This window comes from Miscanthus floridulus, chromosome 3, assembly GCF_019320115.1.
Source record: "Miscanthus floridulus cultivar M001 chromosome 3, ASM1932011v1, whole genome shotgun sequence".
In the NCBI taxonomy this organism is placed as follows: Eukaryota; Viridiplantae; Streptophyta; class Magnoliopsida; order Poales; family Poaceae; genus Miscanthus; species Miscanthus floridulus.
Window position 1 is genome coordinate 86,840,698 of NC_089582.1, and position 22,258 is coordinate 86,862,955.

Genomic DNA, 22,258 nt, shown 5'->3' on the forward strand with positions numbered 1-22,258 from the left:
ATCCTTTCACTCACCGTTCGGGCTCGGGCTGCAGCCGCGGCGCATACTGCATTACTGCCGCCGGCCGCGTGCGAGCTTGCGGGCGCGGGCCTCGCCCGACTGGCCACCGCCGCGCAGGCCGCCACCGCTCCGTCTTGTCCTCGTACTGCCGCGGACGCGAGCGTTGACCCATAGATCCACCCAATGCGCCGCCCCCACTCCGTCTTGTCCTCATAGAAGCACGAGATGACGCTGATGGCCTCCACGACAGTGGCCGTGTCAAGCGGCTCACGGGGCACGGCCATGGCGCAGGGCGTGAGCTACCTGCACTACGATTGCGTGCCGGCCGTGGCGCACCGCGACCTCCAGCCCAGCAACATCCTGCTCGACGCTGACATGGAGGCGCGCATGGCCGACTTTGGCATCGCCAAGGCGCTCCACGGCGCCGCGCCCAAGTCCATCGTCGCCATGGTGCTGCCGTGACAGCTGCCGCTGCTGTTCACGTCGTTCGCGCTCATGTCCCTCGGGTCGGGCGGCATCTGGCCCTACACGCTGGCGTTCGGGGCGGACCAGCTGGACAAGCGGGACAACAGCGCCAAGAACATGCGGACACTGCAGACCTTCTTCAATTGGTACTACACGGTGCTGGGCCTCTCCATCGTGTTCACGGCCACCGTCATCATGTACATCCAGCAGGCCAGGGGCTGGGTTGTCGACTTCGCCGTGCCCGTCGTGCTTATGGTGGGCAAGATGGAGATCCCCGCGACCTCCTTCAACGTCTTCGCCATCCTGACGCTCACCGTCTGGGTAGCTGTGTACGACCGCGTGCTCATGCGGCCACTGTCCTGGCTCACCGGCCACACGTGCGGGCTCAGCCTGCGGCAGCGGATGGGCGTCGGCCTCGCGCTCTTCGCCGTGGGCATGGCCGTGGCCGCGCACACCGAGAGCGTTCGCCGAGCCGCCGCGATCGCCCAGGAGCTCCGCGACCCGGGGCACCCGGACGAATCGGTGCACATGTCGGCCATGAAGCTGGTGCCGCAGCACTGCCTGACGGGGCTCGCCGAGGGCCTGAACCTGATCGGGCAGATCGAGTTCTACAACTCCGAGTTTCCCAATACCATGTCCAGCATCGGGGTGTCGCTGCTCGCTCTCAGCCTCGGGTTCGGCGCCGTGCTGGGCAGTGCCATCGTCGGCGCCGCGGCCCCACAGGCGCGCGGGCGAGCCGCCACTGCGGGCGTGTGAGGAGGTGCCGTCGCCGCCGTTGTGGGAGCGGGCGAGCTGCTGCCGCGGCCACACAGGCGCGCGAGCAGGTCATCCTCCGCGGCGGCCACCGTTGATGTTGTCGTTCCCCTCCCTGTCTTCGTCGTGCAGCGCGCCCGCCGGGGATGGAGCTCGCGCCGGCGAGGATGGCCTGCGCGCTCGCTAGAGAGCCCGCGCCGAAGCGTGCACGCGGTCGAGCTCGGGCCCGCGACGGTGACTGCGCGCGGCGGAGCCCTTGCCCGCGGCAGAGCACTGGGGCGCCGGAGGAAACTGTTGGAGTTGCGCCGGCGGCCGGCCATGGAGGAGGGGACGAAGCGCCGCCCGAGGAAGCCACCTGCACGCCCGCATGGTCATGACATCATGCCACATCAGCACGAGAAGCCAACGTGGAGAGGTATGAACCTAAGTGATACGGCGTACAAAGTTTATGACCCAAAAAGCCAGTTTGAAAGTTGATGGATCTAACCGAAACCTCCACACAAGTTAATAGACATCTGATGCATTGAACTCTAATTTTTACTTATTTAGAAAAGTTAGAATGGTTTGCGGTTTGGAATGGAGAGAATAAGTCCTTTTTCTTTCCTGCCTACCCTTGACTAGACCCACTCCATCACCACGTCACGTTCATGGGCATTCGTCTCCATCGTGGTATACGAGTGCTTACAGGTACATCTGAATACTTGGTCCGACGAAAATGCCATTAATTCAGTCAACAAATTGCGCATGGCTCTTGACTTTGTTTAAGCAAACCTTTTTAAATACGGAGTACTTGTTATAATAGACTACTAGTGATATAGTATTGCATAGAAATTAGGTTGCTTCCTTTATCGGTTCCTCCGTTCTACTCCCTCCGTTCCAAATGATAAGACGTTTTAGCTTTTCTAAATATATTGTTTTTACTATACATCTAGGTGCGTAGCAAAAATTATGAATCTAAAAAAGCCAAAACATCTTATAATTTAGAACGAATTGAATAATTAAGAATCAACATGGGATAACAGGTTTAATATTTGCACGTAGCTGCTTCACATCAGCGCGTCACTCCTTTGCCCTAAGCTATGCGTAGCAATTAGTCAACACGTCAAAAGATTGGCCACTAATATTAAGAATATGTTTACGATTGGTAAGAGCACATGACGTTAGTAGATCTATTCATCGGAGACACTCCCGTCTTTACATTTTAGCTGCAACTTTTGCTAATGTATACGATTAGGAAAAAGTAATAGAAAAGCACCTGCTACCAATGTCCAAAACACTGCGTAAACCAGTGGCCTGTTGCTGACTTGCTGTGCACTGCAGAATCTTTTGCCACGGAGAATGTGCCACCGAAAAGAAAAGGGTGTTGACCATCCAAGGAGCAACTTGCCATTCAATGGATGTACTCAGTCCTACGTCCAACTTGGAGTTTATGTATATATACATTAAAAAAAAGTAGTTTCAGGGTAATGGCTTTGACTTCAAGTTTTTGGGTGTTCATGAGCCATGAGTGGATTTGCCAACCAAACAACCCATGACATCTAACATGCACACTTGACATCATGCAGGACACCCAAAACCAAAAACCAAGCAAAATCATGTGGTGATGCCTACCAGCTGGTGACACTATGTCATACACTAAATGGCAGGTGACAAGAACTTATATCCTCAAGCTTACCTGTTACAATGGTCCATAGCACTCTTCCTCTAGGTTATAGTTTCATTTCACCTGTTTCTAGTCAAGTGCCATCCATGAGCCAAGTGGACTTCAATGTATATTCTGAATCTCTGATGAAAACTTGCCACGATAAATCGTGCATGTCAGAAACGTTAGGTTTCCTCTCATCCAAAACGTAATGGGACCTCAAAAACAACAAAATATATACAAAATGGTAGGGTATTGGCTTCGAGGCATTGGGTTCGATAAATAGGTCATTGCCTTTTATTTCACATTTTACCAAGCCTGCAGTGCACTGCCGTGATAAAGAGAATCACAGAACTTTTACTAAAGAACACCAAGGCCAATGCTAGAACCTGTGAAGTTGCTTGCTATATACCTGGCAAGTGAACTTCATGTTCCTCATTTACATCCTCGGAAAAAATGTTACATCAGAGTATAGCAGCACGACAGCACCTTAGGTCCTTCACATTTCTACAGAAACTTGCCCCTAGAAGCATCAGGTCTCCACCAGGTGTCATTGTCTTGAAGTCAAGCACACAGTGCTTTCCTTGACAATCAATCAAACCATTGCAACAACATGAGCAGGGCTCTTTATGCGTAAGAGAGGATATCACAGAAAAGCAACATTGTTCTATACATTGAATCTTGAGCTAGCTACACCTCTTCCAGCCATCCTATCGACACGGCGGCGGCCAAATGGCAAGCCGAAGAAAGATCGAACCACACCCCCAATCTCTGTTTTGCAGAGTGGGCACACTGCATTTATCTTGAGCCATTTATCTATGCATTGAACATGAAAGAAGTGTGTGCAAGGAAGCTCACGGAGCTCATCATCATCTCCATACTTTGTAAGACAGATGCAGCACACCTGCATCAATATCAGTAGACGTTACAGTTAACATGCTATGGAAGACGGGAAACTATGTGACTGGATCTATACTACTCGCTCTGTTCCAAATTATAAATTATTCTGACTTTTGTAGATACATAGTAAAAGCTATGTATCGAGGCATAATATGTATCTAGGTGCATAGCAAAAGCTATGTATCTAAAAAAACAGAATGACTTATAATTTGGAATGGAGGGAGTATTAACTAAGGGTAAGGTCTTTTATGAGTGAGCTCACTAATAAATGATCGAGTAGAAAATACAGAATACAACATTGACTACTCCAAAAGAGTGATCGGTTGCTGGACAATCAATGCTTTGAAATGGAGTTCAAACATGCAAACAAGCATGAGGACATAACTATAACACCCTTCCCATTTTGCAATATTAGTCCCTAATTATCATGTGCAGAGACGTCAGATCAAATTGCCACTAGGTCAGCAAAGAATAATAAGAAATGGTAGTAGCCGCTATTAAATGGCATGCAAGAACCTCTTAGTCTCTTTCACATTTTCACTAGTGGTAATGTGCGGAAATATTGATGAACATCTACCATTAAATAGACTCGTGATTAGAAGAACCAATAATGTGAAATGGACAGGGTAGTCACAGTATCAGAAGAATACATGGACAGACTAGTACAAGGTATTACTCATTGTCACCATAACGCATGAAGCGATTCACAGCTTCTGGTAAACTGAATTCCACCAAAACGCAAGTTGGTACATGGGGCTGGACTGCTGGAGCGATCTCAAATGGAACAAAATGTGAGGAGATGGAGGTTTTACCCAGGGAGCTCCAAAGCAGTTACAGCATCAGGCCCCGTTTGGCATAGCTCCCAGAGAGAAGTGATTCTCTGAAATGAACTAAGAGGCTGGGAGCTGAAAAAAGCAGCTTCTCCTGATTCTGTGAAGTGATTCTCCATCGTGTTTTTAAGAGTTTATGCTAAAGAATCAAAGAGATCACTTCTCTCAGAGAATCAACTCCCATAGAGAATCAGAATCAGATGGAGCTCTACCAAACAGGCCCTCAGTATCCTCCCCACAGTTGTCTTGAATGCCGTCAAGAGAACTCAGGAAAACAAGAGGCGAAGCTGCAGCCGTGTGAGGACAGGCACTAGGAGCAGGGCAGGGCAGGGGAGCACGAGAATAGCTTTTGCTGCTGGAGCAGAGAAGCACAGATGGCAAGGAGGAGGATCATGGACAAAGTGTCTGGCAGGCTGGCAGCGGCGACACTCTGTAGTGGCTGGAGTTGGGAGTCCAGAGAGCCAATAACTTGACAGGCGGCTAGGTGACAGATGATGTATGTGGGCTGGATTGGTGGGCTTAACAGCCTGGCAGCCTACTCCTAGACAAACATCACATTTAGGTAGTCAATTGCAAACTCGTGCCATGAACCCAACCAACCACGATTCTGGTAACTATGGTATTACTCACAGACCAAGAACATTCACCTAGAGCACTTGAGAGAACTATTTATGTTTTAAATTGAGAATAATAGTAAGTATTCATGCATCACCGGAGAACATGTCTACAAACAGCATCACAATTTCACAATCATATAGGCTTCATTTGTGTGGTAATAAAGATGTTAACAGATAATAAACCTAAAAAAATATCACTAAAGTAAACCCTGCAATTACGCATAAGATATTGTTGTAAGACAGCAAAAGGATGTGAAATATACTCACAGCGTCTTCAGCTGAAACAACTCTTTCCTTCTTAGTTCCTGGGCCGAGGATGCCACCCTCATCAAGATGCTGTGAGCTTGAAGCATGGTCAATCCCCCAGTTTTTGTTACGTTTTGGTTTGAATTTGTAGGTTGGCAATGCATCTATTAGCTCTTGAGTAGCTCCTCTATTTTGACCCAAATCTTCTTGAAGGCGCAAAACAGAAATCAAGCACGGAAAGCAGCAGCATATTGCTGCACACATGATAAAGGGAATGGCATATCCAACACAACTAAGCGCGAGGAATGCCAAACACAACCTGGTGAAAGGGAGCAAAGTCACGTGTGAATTCAACAGACTAAAAAAGAAACAGAGAGCAATGCAGATACCTGTACATATTGGGAGCGTCCTGAGCATCTGATGAAATACTGCGCCCACCAAAAATCCACACATTGCCAACAACAAACCATACAGCAAAGAAACAGTCAACAGCTGTCTTGAAGTGATAAGCCAGAACACTAAGCCTGTAATGCATAATAATTTCAGAGTTCAGACAACAATGTTCATTTCAATTTCCAGATAAAACTAACTGTTGTAATATATCGGACCACTCAATTCTTCAAGATGCTACTAGCCAACTTTGAAACGCACTTGAGTACTGAAACTATCAAAAGTTTTCAGGTGAACACTGAACAGCACATGTCATGATCCACATTATCATGTGCCTTTAATGATGCTTCTGAAGCGGACATACTTTGTCTGCCGTTTTTCCTCACTTAATATGAGAGGACCCTACCTAACATACATGACGATGTTACAGGATAAGGCGGGAATGACCATGCTATATGCTATGTAAGTATGAAATTCAAAATTTCCATGTAAAAAAGTCTTAGATGGCTCCAGGACACGTGAACAGGTGGCAAAACTTGACTCAAGATTGTATAGATGTGTTGTAGAATCCTTCCTGTGGTACTTACTACATGCCTAAAAATGACAAAACTTGATTCCAGATTGAATGTGCTGTAATATGTACCTTTGAAATTTTTAGTCACTCTATGGCACACTAAAATCGGTACATGTGTCTTATGCAAACACAGTTTCAACTGCTTCGCCCAATTCAACTAAAGCAAATAAAAATGAGTATGGAGAAAAAAGAAAGTATATGTAGAGAGACATCCTAGAACTAACCATACAGCAAACTCACACTAGATTAAACAAAATAATGTCCCTGCAAACAACACTACCTTGTAAACAAACAAAACATGTACAGAAACCAATGAGTTCATTTGCTTCTATTTTTTCCCAGTTATGTTATTTTTCTCTTTTAAATGGTTGCATGGCATGATGGACCATTAGAATTGTACCATTGGTTGAGATAGGCCATGACCCACAGAACCACAGAACTAGGTATTTTAGTCATGGAACTTGGGTCAATGTCTTAAATGAGATTATCAAGTAGTTTTGATGACTGGTATGCTACTCTTGTGCCATCAACGTGGCGTTGGCACAGCCACCTCAGTATGCATCTACAACTCATATGACAAAATAACCAGTCATAATGATCTTTGTGAACCATCAAGATAAGTCTTGATTTACTCTCTTCAAAACTTTGTTCCCATATTGTAGCTTTTTAAATAACTAACAAATAATGTTATGTAAACTAAAGAATTGCTCAAAATAGATTAATTTTTGGACACCCTGGTGATAATAACCCATTCAATTAAACTAACAATTTGTTCACTCATCTACCAGGTTTTCTTATAAGTCTTGTAATAAATTATAAGATACAAAAAACATAAAGACTGCGAAGAAGCACTGCACACCTAGTGGGCTCAGGATATTCTAGTTGGAAAGTGGCATGGACTAAAAGTTACCTTGGGCAAGAAATTGCGATACATCCAAGACGCAAGACAACACCACTGGTACGATGGTTGCGTCCTTCCGATGACTGAGAGGGAGTCAAAGTAGGATATGTTGTAGGTGGTTGCTGAGGTTCTTGGTCCAAATGTCTGTTTTGATGAACATACCGCCAATAAATAAGAGGAAGACTAGCAATGCAGCCAATTGTATATCCAATTATCCATGCGAACAAAGGAGCATGGGGATGTTCATGTCTTGAAAAGATGAGGATGACAATAGCAGCTACAACCTGAGCAATGTACATGACAATTTCAAACGAGATCCACAAACCAGAATTCCAAGGACTTCTTCCATGACCATATATACTATCTCTTCTAGGAAAAGATAAATTTCTGGAGCTATATGCAGTTGGTGATATTGACGGCGAAGACTCTGATGACGGGGTTTCTGTGCTTGTTGATGGCCTATCTTCCTGATGCGGTTCATCCAATTCACTGTACATATCTTGATGACTGGTTGATGTTGATGCAGTTTCCCCATGTGCTACACTTATAACATGCTCATGTACATCATCACAGGAATCATGCTCCATTAATAACTTGGATCTATCAATTTCCAGCTTAGTTCTTATGCCAAAAGGGCACTACCATAGTCATTATAGCCAACCATCTGTAGCGCAATAATGAGTTTCTATCTTTCTAACCAGATGTTACCATTGGCCATCATATATATTAACTAAAATACAGATGGCTGAAATGTTGATCCTCAATAATCTACTGAACTTTGAGTTGTGCGCTAGGTAACTTCGCTTGCTTCACAGAAGATCCCCACAGAGATAGCCTAAGCTACAAGTTCGAAACAAAGGATTTCTCATGTACCTTTTGTCATATATATGCATACAAAGATAGTGGAGTTATTCATAAATATACTGAACCGCTATACAATAAATATATATATATAGTATAAGTTAGGGTGTGTGATAGGGTAAGCTGGGATTGGTAGATATTAGAGTCTATTATTGTGAAAGGCCATGATTTATGAGTTTATTAATCCTATTAGGAAGTGTCGGAGAAAAAAATATTACTATAATTTGGTTTCATGCTGAGCCGACTAGTAAATAAGACCCGATAATATTTGCAAAAGAAAATCGAAAATAGTAGGCATAATAATACATGTATGCATTTGTAATTAGATCAGATCCGAATACAAATAGCCAAACATTCTAATTTAGGGTTTGGGTAGTGGGTTTTGTAAGGTACGGAAGAGGAAGGGGGTGGGCATACCTGGTTTGTGCTCGTCGCCGGCGAATACCTAGGCACGGCACCTGGAGTAGGGCCGCGGCGGCGGTCGCCCAGACGTCGCCACGAGAAGGATAGCAGCGCCCGCACGCGGGGTGAACGGGAGAAGAAAACGCTGGGGGTGATCGGGCGAGCAGGTGCGGATGCTCAGCGTGCCTGAGCCTGACCAGGAGGAAGGAGTGGAGGAGGAAGGGGAGGCAGAGCAGAGTAGAGCAGCGGTCCCTTTCGTTCCGCCCACACCGACCCGGATGATGGTGAGGGTGGGCCTATGGACCTGGTGTATGCGTGTTACGAGAGACCTCGCTTCGAGCACGAAGAACGTGTCGGCCATGGGCCAAGGCGATTTTCACAATCTTTTTATACATTTTCTTTGTCTCTTCTCTAATACTATAAGAAACTAAAGCGGTTTTGTAGTGTATATATAAAATAAAAAGCACGTTGTACTTGCACGCGTATCAGTGTATCACCCGATCATAAGGTTCTTCTGACTACTATTAATTCTTTTGCGTGCTGTTTCTTCTACGTGATTACGTGAATTACGACTATTCACCGCTCAAACCAATAATTTATATACATTATATATTTTAAGCATCAATAACTTTTGAAAGCCCACGATTAATACCAAATTCTTGTTTCATAAAAAAAGATTTTGAAAGTTGAATTATTACTATATTTTTATGGGGCTCTTGCGTTTTTACCCTTGTTTTAGATCGATATTATGATTTTGCCCCTGTTTTTTTTACTTTGTGAATTTACCCCTATGATTTCAAAACGAAGCACCAGTTTGCCCCTGCTCCGTCATCCACCCCTAACGGTGTTAAGCTTTATACAAAAGGACATGAATGCCCATGCGATTTTGCCCCTGTTTGTTATGCCTAATTGTGATTTTACCCTGATTTGGAATTAGACTTTTTTTTATTGTATGTCTAATTTCAATTATTTGAACTCAGATTTAATATTGATAAATATTCAAAATTTTGGCAGCACATTTGCTATATTTTGCTAGCATCATGACAACAAATATGAAGTACATATAAAACACATAAGAAAAATCATGGAGAACCACAACATTTCAAAGTCTACCATACAGCATGTCAACATGTCCACAAAAGTTGTGAAAAAAACATGTCCACAAAAGCTACAGGTCTACACCATGTCACATGTCTACAAAAGCAACTGCACCATGTCAATATATCCACAAAAGAAACAAGTCTGCACCATGTAAACATGTGCACAAAAGCTAAATCCATCTCATTCAAGGATCACCTAGGGACCTAACAAACTAGCTAGCCTTCCTCATGTTCGCCCTCCTCTTCCCCTCTCTCTGAAAAGTATTGAACAGGTTGGTTAGTAATGATTACATCAACAAATAAGTGCATGGATCATGATAGTGTGTAATTACATTATCGTAGAGAATAGCAAACTATGATAGGTTGACAGGCAGAACTAACAATTGCAAATAACAAAAGGTCTGTGTCATTTTCATTTGAACCTTAGATCCATTTATCCCATGGCCAATTTGCTATGAATGGCACAAGATGAGAACAGGACATCCGAGGAGCGAGAGAAGATGGGCCAGGCATTCACAGTTCATTACTTCACTTACGAGAAAGGAATCCAGAAGTCCTTAATCTTGGGTTTAACTGCCCGCATCTTGATCCATGCTGCTTCCGTTGTATACCAGCGACCATCAGACTTTACAGAGCGAAGGGCACATTTCAAATTGCCAAAGTTTACAAAGGACTGCTCTTCAATGCTAGCATGACCTACTAAACACTAGTGCCTATGCTGCTATCTCAACTATACGCTATTTGGAGTATAGATCTATAGGATATTGCACCAGTAGAGTTTATAGAATCAAAGAGGAGTCCAAATCACTTGATGTCATGTTAATTTAGATTCTTTCTACAATCTTCTACTTACACAATAGTAGCAACTGCACCATGGCTTACATTGGCTCACTGCTGCCCTCTCCTGATTCTCTTCCTCTTCCTCTTCCCCTTCCCCTTCCCCTTCCCCTTCATCTTCCCCTTCCTCTTTCCCTCCCAGTAGCACTTGCACTAAAAAGAGAGGAAACATGATTTCAATATTATTAGATTATGCCACGAGTAGAAGTGAGCACCAATAGAACCATGACTTACATTGGGTCATTGTTGTCCTCTTTGTGATCCATGTTGTGAAGAATTGAGCTTTCTCTTTTGACTAGAAGTGAGACCTCCTTGGCAAGTCTTGGCTAAATGCCCTGGTTCATGGCACTCAGAACATAATCTTCTTTTTTTGCTACTACTGACCTCATCATATGCCTTGAACCTAGACTTTTTAGGTCTCCCAGGTTTCCTTCTCAATTTAGGCTTATGGATTTTGTAGCCTAAGTCAACACGTGGTCAAAGATCTTTGGATGTCATTGGAATGAAAGTACCTGCATATGACTTTCTCACCTTTCAATAGAGAAGTATTCATGGACAAAGTCATCCATTTGAACCTCTCTACTAAGCTTTGCAATGAAAGCTAGAGCATGGCTGCAAGGCTTTCCAGTCACTTGCCAGGCCCTATAGGTACATGTCTTTAATTCCAAGTTAACTGCATGCCTAAATCTATTGACGGTCACTTCTTCTTTTTCAGGCCCACAAATTAAGACATCATGGTCCTTAATGGCCTTCGATTTAGCATTCAGATCTTTGATGATATCTAGGATTATTTTTCCAGACATCTTTCTAGCATTGTCTGGCAAAGTTTTACCCTGTTGCCATGACTTTGGAGCATTGTCTAGCAAGTTGAAAAAAGATTGAATTCTAACTACAAGTCGTATACCCCTGTGATTTGGCCTACAAACCACAGATGTAGTATGCGGTTAGTTTATCCAACTCAAACCATCAACAATGCACTCACTTTGGCAAAAAAAAATCAAACAGTAGATAATGGTTAGGGTTTGCTAAAACCACCTTTGCTCTTCCATGTTGGTCGATTTGACAAATCCCGTGCGTTAAGCTATCGTCGGTGCCATGCCGCCATCCACGTAGCAGAACTGAGCCACGCGGCTATCTCGCACCAAAATAAACACAGTCAATATCTAAGACTAACAAAAGTATAGAGCCAAACTACCGACCTTTCAGGTGACAAATGTAATAGCTATGCCTATACTACTCTAGTATTATTGGTTGTACTAAAGCAAACTTTCTACGCCCAAATTTACAGGGTTCTATAGAGAAGACAGTCAATACAAAGGTAGCTGGTTCCACGTATACCGTCACCGAAATCATTGAGGTTGTTGACAACACTACACTAAGGATCACAGAACTGCCAATCCACCGTTGGACGGGGGATTACAAAGATTTTCTTGACAGTTTATGTCCAGATAAGCAGAATAAGGACAAAGTATCATTCTTAGAGGTAGTTGACAACAGAAAACACATTCGCTTGTGTTCATAATGTTTGCACCATCATATATCATAAACACTTTTCCTCAATTGCAACTATTTTACAGGATTTCACAACGCAAGGTGATAATGAAGACATTTACATTGAGCTCCAATTAAGTGAGGGAAATATGAATATAGCTAAGGAAGAAGGACTAGTGAAGAAGTTTAAGCTGACAACAACATGCACTTGTTTGATCTCCGCCGGTAATGCTCGCACCTGCGGCAACGAGCAAATCTCTAATGTGAGCAGATTATTAAGCATAGCGGAGCTAGGCCACCTTGGATCGAAAAACCAAAGGACGAGAACGCACTCGAGCAAAATCAGACAGCCACATGAAACTGGACACTGGGAGCAGAGCAGATCTACTAGCCACGTAGCGCAGAGCGAGCGATTCAGCACCGGAAGGATACGAATCGAGATTCCATCGGAAGCAAGGGGAGCATGAATAAGGAAGGATTCAATTCAAGGAGGCGCGGTCGCTCACCCGTCGGGAGCCGCATCCAGGCACCAGAGCCGCCTGCTCTGCTCGCCCTGATGCCGCTCCGCCCGCCCCTGCACCCTGGCCCGCTCCGCGCCCACGTCGCCCTGATGCCGCACCTGCTCCACCCGTCCTGATGCCGATGCTGCTTCGAGCCGCCGCACCCACGCCGCACGCTCCGCCGCCTGGAACCATGCCGCCAGCTCCCTCCCTCTCCGATGCGGTCGGTGTCTTGTGGAGTCGAGAAACAGCCTAAAAGGGATAAGTGGCAGTATGGGCATTTGGACTTTTCTTTTTCGGTTTGGAATTTTTTAATTCATCTATTCAATGGGCATCTGATAGACATCCAAAGCAGGGGTAGACGGACAGTTCAGTTCAAAATAACAAGAATAAAAACACAAAGTTAAAAAAAATAGAGGCAAAATCACAATTGAAGCACTAGACAAGGACAAAAACACAATTATCCCTATTTTTATTATGTCTGCTCCACACACATGACACGATACACGTATATATCTAATATCTAAAGCTAAGAAACATCACAAGTCAACGACAAAGTCTCACGTGCAATTCCCATCTCCCATCGCAGCAGTCAATCCTCCGATTTTTTGGGAGCCGACATGTACGTCCACCACGACCTCCCGTGATAAGCCTCAGCCTGCAATCGCGTGGAACACCCCATCGTCCCTGAGATCTCACACGTGTAAATCTTTTGCTCGCCATCCACACGACATCCACCCCCTCCCCCCTCCTCTCTCTCTCTCTCTCTCAAGCGATATCAAATCACCATCGCCGTCGTGTCATGACCTTCTCCATCTTGATTGTTTTGTCTTGCTCTTGCCCTAGACCATTGCATCATCATTTTCGTTGGTTATTTTTTTGGTGTCAGCATAGTCACTACTAGAAACGGGAATATTCCCTAATGGTGTGGTCACCGACAAGAAAGTCAGTTGGCTATGTGGCTGGGCTTCTAACCTTAATGAACACTACGAGGCCAGCTCAATCTACTTAGCAGGAGGCTTCCTAAGCATTAAAACTACAAAAACAAAGGTTATTGTAGTTTTCTTCTATCAATCTATATTGTAATGTTGTAAAGTCATATGACGGAATAGAGACTAGGTTGAGCAAGCACCATTTTCCACTGCCAAGTTTTTTTTTTTTGTAATTCAAGTTGACTTCTTTGAATTTTCTCTATTATGTAAGGAAACAAATAACATATTCACAACTTATTAATGCTACTCACAATAGACAGAAAAATAGTAAGGAAATGACTTCAAGATAGAAGGAGGGCCCTTTCTTGAGCCAAGATTTAACATTGCATAATATATAGAAGAATAGAAGAAGAAGACAACAATGAAGATTATCGTCCCTCCACATTCGTGAGAGTAAGAGAATTCATAGAGTAATCGGCTCTATCTCTTGTTAGCTCCATATCACTACTCCCATGTCCATAATGCCCAGGGTTATTAGGTGGTGGCAATGTAGTGCTTCCATTCTCCAAGGCCAACACAACAGATGACATCACTGGCCTATCATCAGGGTTTTCTTGGGCACACAAGAGTGCCATATGACTACAAAGTAGCACTTCATCCAATGAACAAGTATCTACAATACAAGGGTCTGCCAAATCTTTTCCCTTCCCTTCTTTCAACATATTCCATGCCTAAAATAACCAAAACAATTATTTAGATTGTGGTAATTATAACGCTTTTCATTGAAAATATAGACTACACTACCTTAATTTATAACTGTACAGAAGTCATATACTCACATAGATCATAAGGTTGGGAAAATTCTTGATTTTGTTAAAAGTGCTTCTCTTTATACCAGTTACAAGCTCCATGATCAGGACACCAAAGCTATAGACATCAGACTTGATAGAGAAGATTCCTTCCATTGCATACTCAGGAGCCATGTAGCCACTATTTTGACCATTCACATCTAAAAGTTATCGCAAAAACGTTGAATCTAATCACATTAATTTTGAGCAATTAATTTAAATGTATACTTACTATGTTCCCACGACTCGTCGTGTATTTGCATTTTTCTGGTTGTCATTGAAGATCCTTGCCATGCCGAAGTCTGCTATCTTGGGTCTCATCTCTGTGTCGAGCAAAACATTGGCAGCTTTGAGATCTCTATGAACTATGGTCAATCTTGAATCTTGGTGCAAGTAAAGAAGTCCTCTTGCAACCCCTTTGATTATGTTAAATCGCGTTGGCCAATCTAGCAACACTTTTCTTGAATTATCTGTTTATTACATATTCAAATAAAAGCATTGCATGTAAGATGTTTGTTATGAGAATAATAAAAAGATTCAAGTTATGGTGTGTATTATCAAATCATACCAAAAAGAATAGCATCTAAGCTTCTATTAGGCAAATACTCATATATCAGGATCTTTTCACCACCCTCCACGCTGTAACCAAGCAGCCGAACCAAATTTCTATGTTGCAATTTGGCAATTAGGATAACTTCGTTCCTGAATTCCACGGCTCCTTGTTCTGAATCTTTACTTAGCCTTTTGATAGCAACTTCCTGACCACCAATCAAGGCCTTCGCAAAATGTAATTAAAAAAAAAAAGATTAGTCTGTCATATGGACAATTCAATCTAATCAGGTAAGTCGAACTGATATGAGAAATCCACTACTAGTAGATACTACTAAATGGGGCCAAATACCTTATACACTTTCCCAAAGCCTCCTTGTCCAATCTTGTACGCCTCTGAGAAATTGTGGGTTGCAGCCACAATGTCCTCAAATTTGACGAAGGGAAGTTCAAAATCTTGTGCTGAGCTTCCTTCGGTGAGGTCGTCAGAGATACCCGTAGCACCATGACTTATCTTATTGTTATTATCCTCGTTATTATTCCCCCTCTTACCTAATAATAAACCGAAGTTTCAGTAACCAATTCTCAGTACTTGTGTCGAAATTTGAAGTTTATTTGTACCTTTGAATTTAAACCAGGCAAGGAAAATGCCTGTGATTATGAGAATGCAACTTGTGAAAACCGTTGGCAAAGCAATCCTCAGTGCATTATTGCTCTTTCGTCTGACACCTATGCAAAACCAGTATACAAACAAACCTTAGAAGAAGTTCCAAAAAAAAAAAAAAACTTAGAAGAAGTCTCGTGCACACATGTAGCACAAAGTCATCATCAGATCAATGGTTACTGGTGAAGATAAAATAAGTGGTTACCTTGCATGACTGCATCCAAGTTTGAAAGCCGGATGTACAGCGTGTCGGTGCCGACCAGGTTAGCTACCTGCTTCTCCGTGTCGATGAGGTCGCCGGCCCACACCAAGCACCTCGTCACGTCCCCCGTCTTCTTGGTGGTGCTCAGGTTGGCATAAGCGTACGCCACACAGGAGCAGTTGCCGGTGCACGCCGCCCGGCACTCGTCAGAGGTTCGGTTCGCGATGAGCACGAACCTGTCCGGCGATTTCATCCCCTGCAAGGCCAAGAATCCGTCGTCGGCGCACCACAGCGGCTCCTGTCGCCGGCAACCCTGCGAGAAGGCGCCGCGGGTCCACTCCTCCGAGTCGGCAGGCTCGAAGCCGTGGAGGCACCTGCACGTCGGCGCAGCCATGGTGTTGTCGCAGTAGCCGTAGGGGCCGCAGTGGCCGTACCGGTTGCACTCCCAGGTCGGCCAGGACCTGAGGACCGCCCACGCCGACGAGCTGGCGCTCCAGCTCTGGAGCTGGTACTGGCCGGAGGCCGTGACGACGAATCTAGTGCGAGCGGCGCCGTCGGACAGGGTGTAGGTGAGGTAGATCTCCTCGTCGGTGCTGACGACCGCCTTGTAGACGAAGACGCTGGCGTTGGCCTGATACTGGCTGGTGACCGAGAAGCCCGTCCAGGGCCCGTCGCGCATCAGCGGGCGCGTCCCGTTCCAGAGGAAGATCTGCAGCGCCGTGTCCGGGTCCACGGCGTAGGCGAAGCTCCCCGGCGAAGGGTCGTCGGGGGTCCTCCACGACACCAGGCGCTCGCCGGCGCGCGTCCCGTAGTTGATCCGGAGCTTCATGCCAGGGAGGAACGAGTCGGCCGGGTGCTCGAAGCTCTGCCACAAGGTGCTCCCGTTCGGGTGCCGGACCACGAGGTTCCCGGTGTCGAGAAGCACCGCGGTGGGGGACGGAGAGGAGCTGGGGACGACGACGCCGGTGACGTTGGTCGTCCAGAGGACACGGCCGCTGCCGTCTGACAGGACGAGGTTGGCCGTGTTGGTCAGTGACAGCGTAGGTGCGGTGCTGTTGGTGGCCGGGGCGTCTCTGTTGGCCACCCACACCACGGTGCGCGTTGGCACGTCGGCGTACCATATGCCGAGGTACAGCTTGCTGTTGGCCGGAGTGGAGTTGGTGGTGGGGGAGAAGAAGCCCAGGGCGAAGCCGCCGCCGTCGGATACTATGGTGGCGCCGACGGAGAGAGGCTTGTCGAGGGCCAGCCGGTCTTCGGGTGCGCATGGCGGCGGCAACAGGAGGAGGAGCAGCAAGACTGCAGCTGACCGATCCATTGGACACTTTCCTGAGAGATACGGTGGCCCGGCTTTTTCGGTTTTCCTTTGCTGGATGATTAGGATTTAGGAATGTTTGTGTAAGTACAAGCAACAACGATGTCAAAGCAGTTCTCTACTCCCCTGTTCGTCGTCGAATATAGGAGTAATTAACCACCACAGCCGGCGGCGGATTCAGAAAATATTTTAGGGGGCTAAACAACACTGCTCTTATCTTAAGTCTCAGCTCCTCTATACTATAGAACTTTCTAAAAATTTATGAAGAATCCACAGGAGGTTCCACTGCTTCTATATAAGTATGGGGGCTCGAGCACCCCGCCCAACCATGGATCCGCCCCTAACTACAGCGACGTCATGTCTTACAGAGATGAGGGAGACAAGCAATGACAAATTGACAACGGCTGTTGCATGATGAAGTGAAAATGGGAAGGGGTATGAAATGAATATGGGCTTACCCCATATTCGGCTTGTTCGACTTTTTTTTTTAGCCGGAATATTATTTTTTCTCACGACAATTTAGTTAGAACAGTGTTTTTCAGCCAATTTCAGCTAAAATTCTGCCAGCCGAATGGACCGATGCAGCTAGCATCGTCCTGGAAGCAGATGCAGAATAATGCAGAAGTTTGGAAGTTCGGTGGAACGGTGCGTGGCACAAGGATTCAGAGTACTCAAGGTATGGTTGACATTTTCAGCTGTCCACGTCGGAGCGGGCGCGCTGGGGCGGTAGTAGTTAGGATGGCGTCGTCACGGGCTCACGGCCGCCGCACATAGCAGCGACAGAAAATCATATTCAGGAATGACAAGGAGATGTGAAAGATAAGGAAGGATTAGTACACAGGATTTTGGTTAGTACTTAGTAGCGAGCAGCGACAATACGATGTGGTAGTTCTCTCTTGTGCGCATGTTATACTCAGTGTTCGCTAAAGTAGGGTTTGCTTACGTAACACTCATGTAAAACTAACCTTTTTTTTTTCTTGTTCTTCCATGATTATTTTCAATTCTAGTACGTATACCTAACCGAGAGCTTTTGCTAGCACGTAAGCATCAAAATGAGTCCATCAAAATTTGAAATAATTTCAAGCTAGGCACCAAAAGATAGAGCATGATTTTATAAAAAAATCTAAAACTAATTTCATAATTTTCCGAGGTAAAATAAAACTTCTCTAGATTTCTAAGATTAAACTAAATTTTAGAATTTTTAATTGCATTATTTTTTCAAGTAAACAAATTTGGATAAATTGTGAAAAATTATTTTTTTATGAAATTTTTGGAGTTTTAAAAAATATTTCTAGTCTGAATAATTCCTTGAACTTTCAACTTAGTCTAATTTATCTCCTCTGATGTGGCGCTACCTCAACAAAACCACCATCAAAACCGCTAAGGGTACAAAATTGACCGGAGAGAGTTAAAAACCTGATTTCCATCTTCCTTAGCTTAGCAGTCGCAACCTCATGTCCAATTTATAAGGCATTTTACATACGTCAGGAGTCAAAACTTTGTAAAAATTTGACCAACAATTTTTAACAATTGCAATACAAACTTGATACTATTCGATTTATGATGAAATATACTATCCAATAATCATAAGTTTACAAATACAAATAATATAAAATAAAACAAATAAAGGTCAAAATATAATTTAGGAGGCCGTGTCATGTTTTACTACGTCTTATAAATTGGATCGGATCGAGTATGTTGCTTAACTTCATGTGTCGTCTCTTATGTCATTCCCATCATACTTATCATTAGTGAGCTTCCTTATAAAGATGATGTCAAGGGCCTTTGTACAACCTTTAAATTGTTCTTCAACTTTGCTAAGGTATTACTTAACAGTCTTAGAATCTGGGATTTATAACACCCTTGGTGTTACACCCTAAACAAACCACTAAACCCTGTCATGAGCATCATGTTTATGTGATAATACGTGTGATATAATATGTAGATAAATTTCTTGTAACTTAAAATGACCAAAAAAATGTTAAATGAAAGTTGATTCAATAGCTCATGTATATAAAGTAGGGCTGAAAACCAATTTTTTATTAAGCAAAAATACTATAGAACATGTGTGTGATACCTAAATAAAGTTTGAAGTATAAACTTTGTAGATGACAATGTAACTTTTGTTGTAAAAAAATAATATGACTAGCTAGTATTTCTAATGGCTTGGAAATGGAACTTGAAATCAAATTCAGCTCAAGACTTGGAAGAATTTTAAGTTTGAAAACAGTGTGACAATGCCATGTTGGTGAATTAATTTCAGAAAATTTAGCTAAAGGTCAGTGCTATGTTTTTTTTCTTATGATAGTTTGAAGCAAAGTGAAGGCGGTTTAGCTCCAACTTCATTAGTTTAGTTTGTATCAACACTTTAAAATTCATGCACGACACAGCCTCAGAATGTTTGGCGCCGTGCGCGCGGTCACCGCGCAGCCACCGCGCGCCGCGCACATGGCCGCGTCCCGCGCGGCCACCCCGTGCCGCCACGCTGGGTCGGTTGAGCCCGCCTGGGCTTGGCCGAGGCCGGCCGTAGCGAGCCGTTGGCCCCGTGCCCTGCTGCCCTGCCTCGCGTTGCCACCATTGGTGCCGCCACGGTCGCGCTGCGCTACCATCGCCTCGTCACCGCATCTGCACCCCTGTGGCTCTACACCGCTGTTGGCCCTACCTGTGGCCCTGCCGCTGCTGTGCGTGCTTGGCGTATCCGCGGCATCGACACATGGCCGTACCTACTGTTGTCTCGCCCATAAAGGCGCGGCAGCTGCTCGTGCCGTGTGGGTCGCGGACGCGCGCACGCCTTATCTGTAGCGCCTGCGCGTGTGCGTCCTAATCACGCCGCTCGCGTCCCGCCAAGGCGAGGACGAGCCGAGCGCTGACTGCCTCTCTCTCTGCCACCGCGACCGGCCAACCTCACTCGCCCAATTCAACATGGTTAGATCACCTCAACTCAATTCGACTCATCCCTGGCTTCTCCATTAAGCCACCTGACCCCCAACCCTACCCAGCCTTGAAGCAAGCATGAACAAGCTCCAATTTGAAGTTTTTCCCCGCCGCTGTGCCGATACGACCAAGCTCAACCATTGCCGTGGGCAGTCCTCCATCTGTCCACCCCGACCCAATCCAAGTGCACTGCTAGCTTCACTTTCACCTCTACGTCGCCCTATGCTCCTTAGACGTACCTCTACCGCTACCCCAGCACTGCTGACGCAGTCGTATCCATCACGATGCACCACTGTGCCGCTTGGTCGCATGTAGCCGGCCTCACTTGGACAGTCCTCGGCCGTACCATCACCTCAGTCAGGTCCATGGTGAGCCCCTGCTGCTCGCACGCTAGCTGGTTAAGCTGATAGCTGTCCTAGTTCACCGGAACCATTGCGCCGCCGTCGTGGATGGCCGCGCGCCGCTGTAGCCTTCCCTAGTGAGCCCTGCCACCCCTCACCATCGCTTAGCATAGTCATCTAGGTCAAAGATGGCGATCGACCCATTAGATAGGCTCACATAGGTCCCAGGTGGCCGGCGTAGCCACCTAGTGCCACCGCTCGCCGCACCGCCGTGCACAGAGTTGTCGAGGGTGTGCGCAGGTGAAAGCTCTAATTTGGTTTTCGTGAATTGATGAAACCCTAAGTGCTAACCTAGTTTATCAAAGTGATTATGAGATAAGTGGCACTACTCCAAGTGATGAAGAAATTGTGAAGATCATGATGATGGTGATGCCATGGTGATGATCAAGCGCTTGGACTTAAAAAGAAGAAAGAGAAAAACAAAAGACTCAAGGCAAAGATATAAATGGTAGGAGCTATTTATTTTGGTGATCAAGACACTTAGAGAGTGTGATCACATTTAGGTTCGATAGCCGTACTATTAAGAGGGGTGAAACTCATATTAAAATGCGATTATCAAAGTGCCACTAGATGCTCTAACTCATTGCATATGCATTTAGGATCTAGTGGAGTGCTAATGCCCTTGAAAATGTTTGTGAAAGTATGCTAACACATGTGCATAAGGTGATACACTTGATGGTTGGCACATTTGAGCAAGGGTTAGGAACTCCATCGATGGAGTGTCCGTCCATAGAGTGCGGACAGTCCGACGGTGCCATAGGCGCCCTATATAGAAAAGACGAAGGTCACTGGAAGTGACCGGACGCTGGCCTCGATTGGACCGGTGCGTCTAGTCAGTAGAAGTTGTAAAGACGCTGGCGTCAGTCTTTGACCAGATGCTGGGTCACTTAGTGACCGGACGCTGGAGGGTTGCATCCAGTCCTGCTGATGTGGTAGCGCACAAGGGAGACGCCGAGTGAACGGACGCTAGGAGAGTCCGATCGAGCATGACCGGACGTGCTCGGTCGTGATTTCTCATTTCTGGATGCTTATTGGAAACGACCGGATACTGAGGTTCAGCGTTCGGTCACTTCGCAGCAGTGCGTCCGATCATCACTTGACCATTGGGATCGGGCGCTCAGTATTTGAAGAAAGGGGACACGTGGCGTACATCGCACGACCGGACGCTGGGGTCCTGCGTTCGGTCGATATGACCGGAGCGTCCGGTTGGCCCGTGTTCAGTGCAGTGAGGAGCCCAACGACTCTATTTGTGGGGGCTCTCTATTTAAGCCCCATGGCCAGCTCAAAGCTCACTCTCTTGGCCATTTGCATTGACATAGCAACCTTGTGAGCTTAGCCAAAGCTCTCCCACTCATCTCCTTCATTGATTCTTCATATTTGTGAGATTGGGAGAGAATCTAAGTGCATTGCTTGAGTGTTTGTGTCGGATACCGTGAGAAGGGGTACCCTAAGCAAGAACCAAAAAATGACTGCTTAGACTTCGTAAAAGTCAAAACCAGCTAAACACCGCTGGCCTCGGCCGATTCTCCGACTCGCCCAAGGCCCCCTCACCGCTGACCTCGGGCGATCCCCCACCAAAGGCCTCGGCCGACCCCCTCTCGTCGCAGGCCTCGGCCGGGCCGTCGACCCTCCGTCTCATGCGAGGTGGGCTCGGCAGCACTCCGCTGCCTCTTCCTTCACCCGTCCCTCTGACAAAACGTCGTGTCACATTAACTCAGCCAACTGCTGCCCCTGACATCGGCCGCATGCTCGGCACAGTACAGCGGAATGGCCGACGGGACAGGAGGCAGGACTGGGCAGGGGTTACCCGCCACTGTGCTAACCACTATGCACATGGTTGACGCCCATACCTCACTGTGCTGCCAACTCCTGCTCCGAGAACAACGCAACGTGGGGAGCCACGTCTG

The 22,258-nt window shown here is 45.8% G+C and overlaps 3 protein-coding genes across 4 annotated transcripts; 1 reads left to right on the forward strand and 2 right to left on the reverse strand.

The window, feature by feature from the left end:
* Nucleotides 1-495: 495 nt before the first annotated feature.
* On the forward strand, nt 496-1,221 carry LOC136543981 (protein NRT1/ PTR FAMILY 1.1-like). Its single transcript, XM_066536283.1, has one exon. The coding sequence runs from the start codon at nt 496-498 to the stop codon at nt 1,219-1,221; it is 726 nt and encodes a 241-aa protein (XP_066392380.1).
* Nucleotides 1,222-3,129: 1,908 nt separating this feature from the next.
* Nucleotides 3,130-8,735, reverse strand: LOC136541862 (E3 ubiquitin-protein ligase At1g63170-like). 2 transcript variants are annotated; one of them, XM_066534024.1, is made up of 5 exons: nt 8,597-8,735; nt 7,328-8,158; nt 5,843-5,977; nt 5,475-5,772; nt 3,130-3,764 (listed from the first exon to the last, which is right to left on the reverse strand). In XM_066534024.1, the coding sequence occupies exons 2-5, from the start codon at nt 7,903-7,905 to the stop codon at nt 3,528-3,530; spliced, it is 1,248 nt and encodes a 415-aa protein (XP_066390121.1). In that variant the 5' UTR covers nt 7,906-8,158; nt 8,597-8,735; the 3' UTR covers nt 3,130-3,527. The 2 variants fall into 2 exon arrangements, with proteins under 2 accessions (XP_066390121.1, XP_066390122.1); XM_066534025.1 differs by having other exon boundaries at nt 7,328-8,153; nt 8,597-8,719.
* Nucleotides 8,736-13,817: 5,082 nt separating this feature from the next.
* Nucleotides 13,818-17,109, reverse strand: LOC136546048 (putative G-type lectin S-receptor-like serine/threonine-protein kinase At1g61610). The gene is made up of 7 exons (XM_066538027.1): nt 15,708-17,109; nt 15,460-15,567; nt 15,191-15,390; nt 14,858-15,065; nt 14,522-14,759; nt 14,281-14,431; nt 13,818-14,172 (listed from the first exon to the last, which is right to left on the reverse strand). The coding sequence occupies exons 1-7, from the start codon at nt 17,017-17,019 to the stop codon at nt 13,870-13,872; spliced, it is 2,520 nt and encodes an 839-aa protein (XP_066394124.1). The 5' UTR covers nt 17,020-17,109; the 3' UTR covers nt 13,818-13,869.
* Between the last annotated feature and the right edge of the window lie 5,149 nt (nt 17,110-22,258).

What these genes read in the sequence shown, in the direction of transcription:
- LOC136541862 (XM_066534024.1), bottom strand. Translation starts at nt 7,905, where the DNA reads ATGGAGCATGATTCCTGTGATGATGTACATGAGCATGTTATAAGTGTA. An exon ending in GACGCTCCCAATATGTACAG is followed by an intron (nt 5,773 to 5,842) that starts GTATCTGCATTG and finishes CCCTTTCACCAG; the next exon opens with GTTGTGTTTGGCATTCCTCG. An exon ending in TTGTTTCAGCTGAAGACGCT is followed by an intron (nt 3,765 to 5,474) that starts GTGAGTATATTT and finishes ATATTGATGCAG; the next exon opens with GTGTGCTGCATCTGTCTTAC.
- LOC136543981 (XM_066536283.1), top strand. Translation starts at nt 496, where the DNA reads ATGTCCCTCGGGTCGGGCGGCATCTGGCCCTACACGCTGGCGTTCGGG.
- LOC136546048 (XM_066538027.1), bottom strand. Translation starts at nt 17,019, where the DNA reads ATGGATCGGTCAGCTGCAGTCTTGCTGCTCCTCCTCCTGTTGCCGCCG. An exon ending in GCTTTGGGAAAGTGTATAAG is followed by an intron (nt 15,066 to 15,190) that starts GTATTTGGCCCC and finishes CATTTTGCGAAG; the next exon opens with GCCTTGATTGGTGGTCAGGA. An exon ending in CGACGAGTCGTGGGAACATA is followed by an intron (nt 14,432 to 14,521) that starts GTAAGTATACAT and finishes TGGTCAAAATAG; the next exon opens with TGGCTACATGGCTCCTGAGT.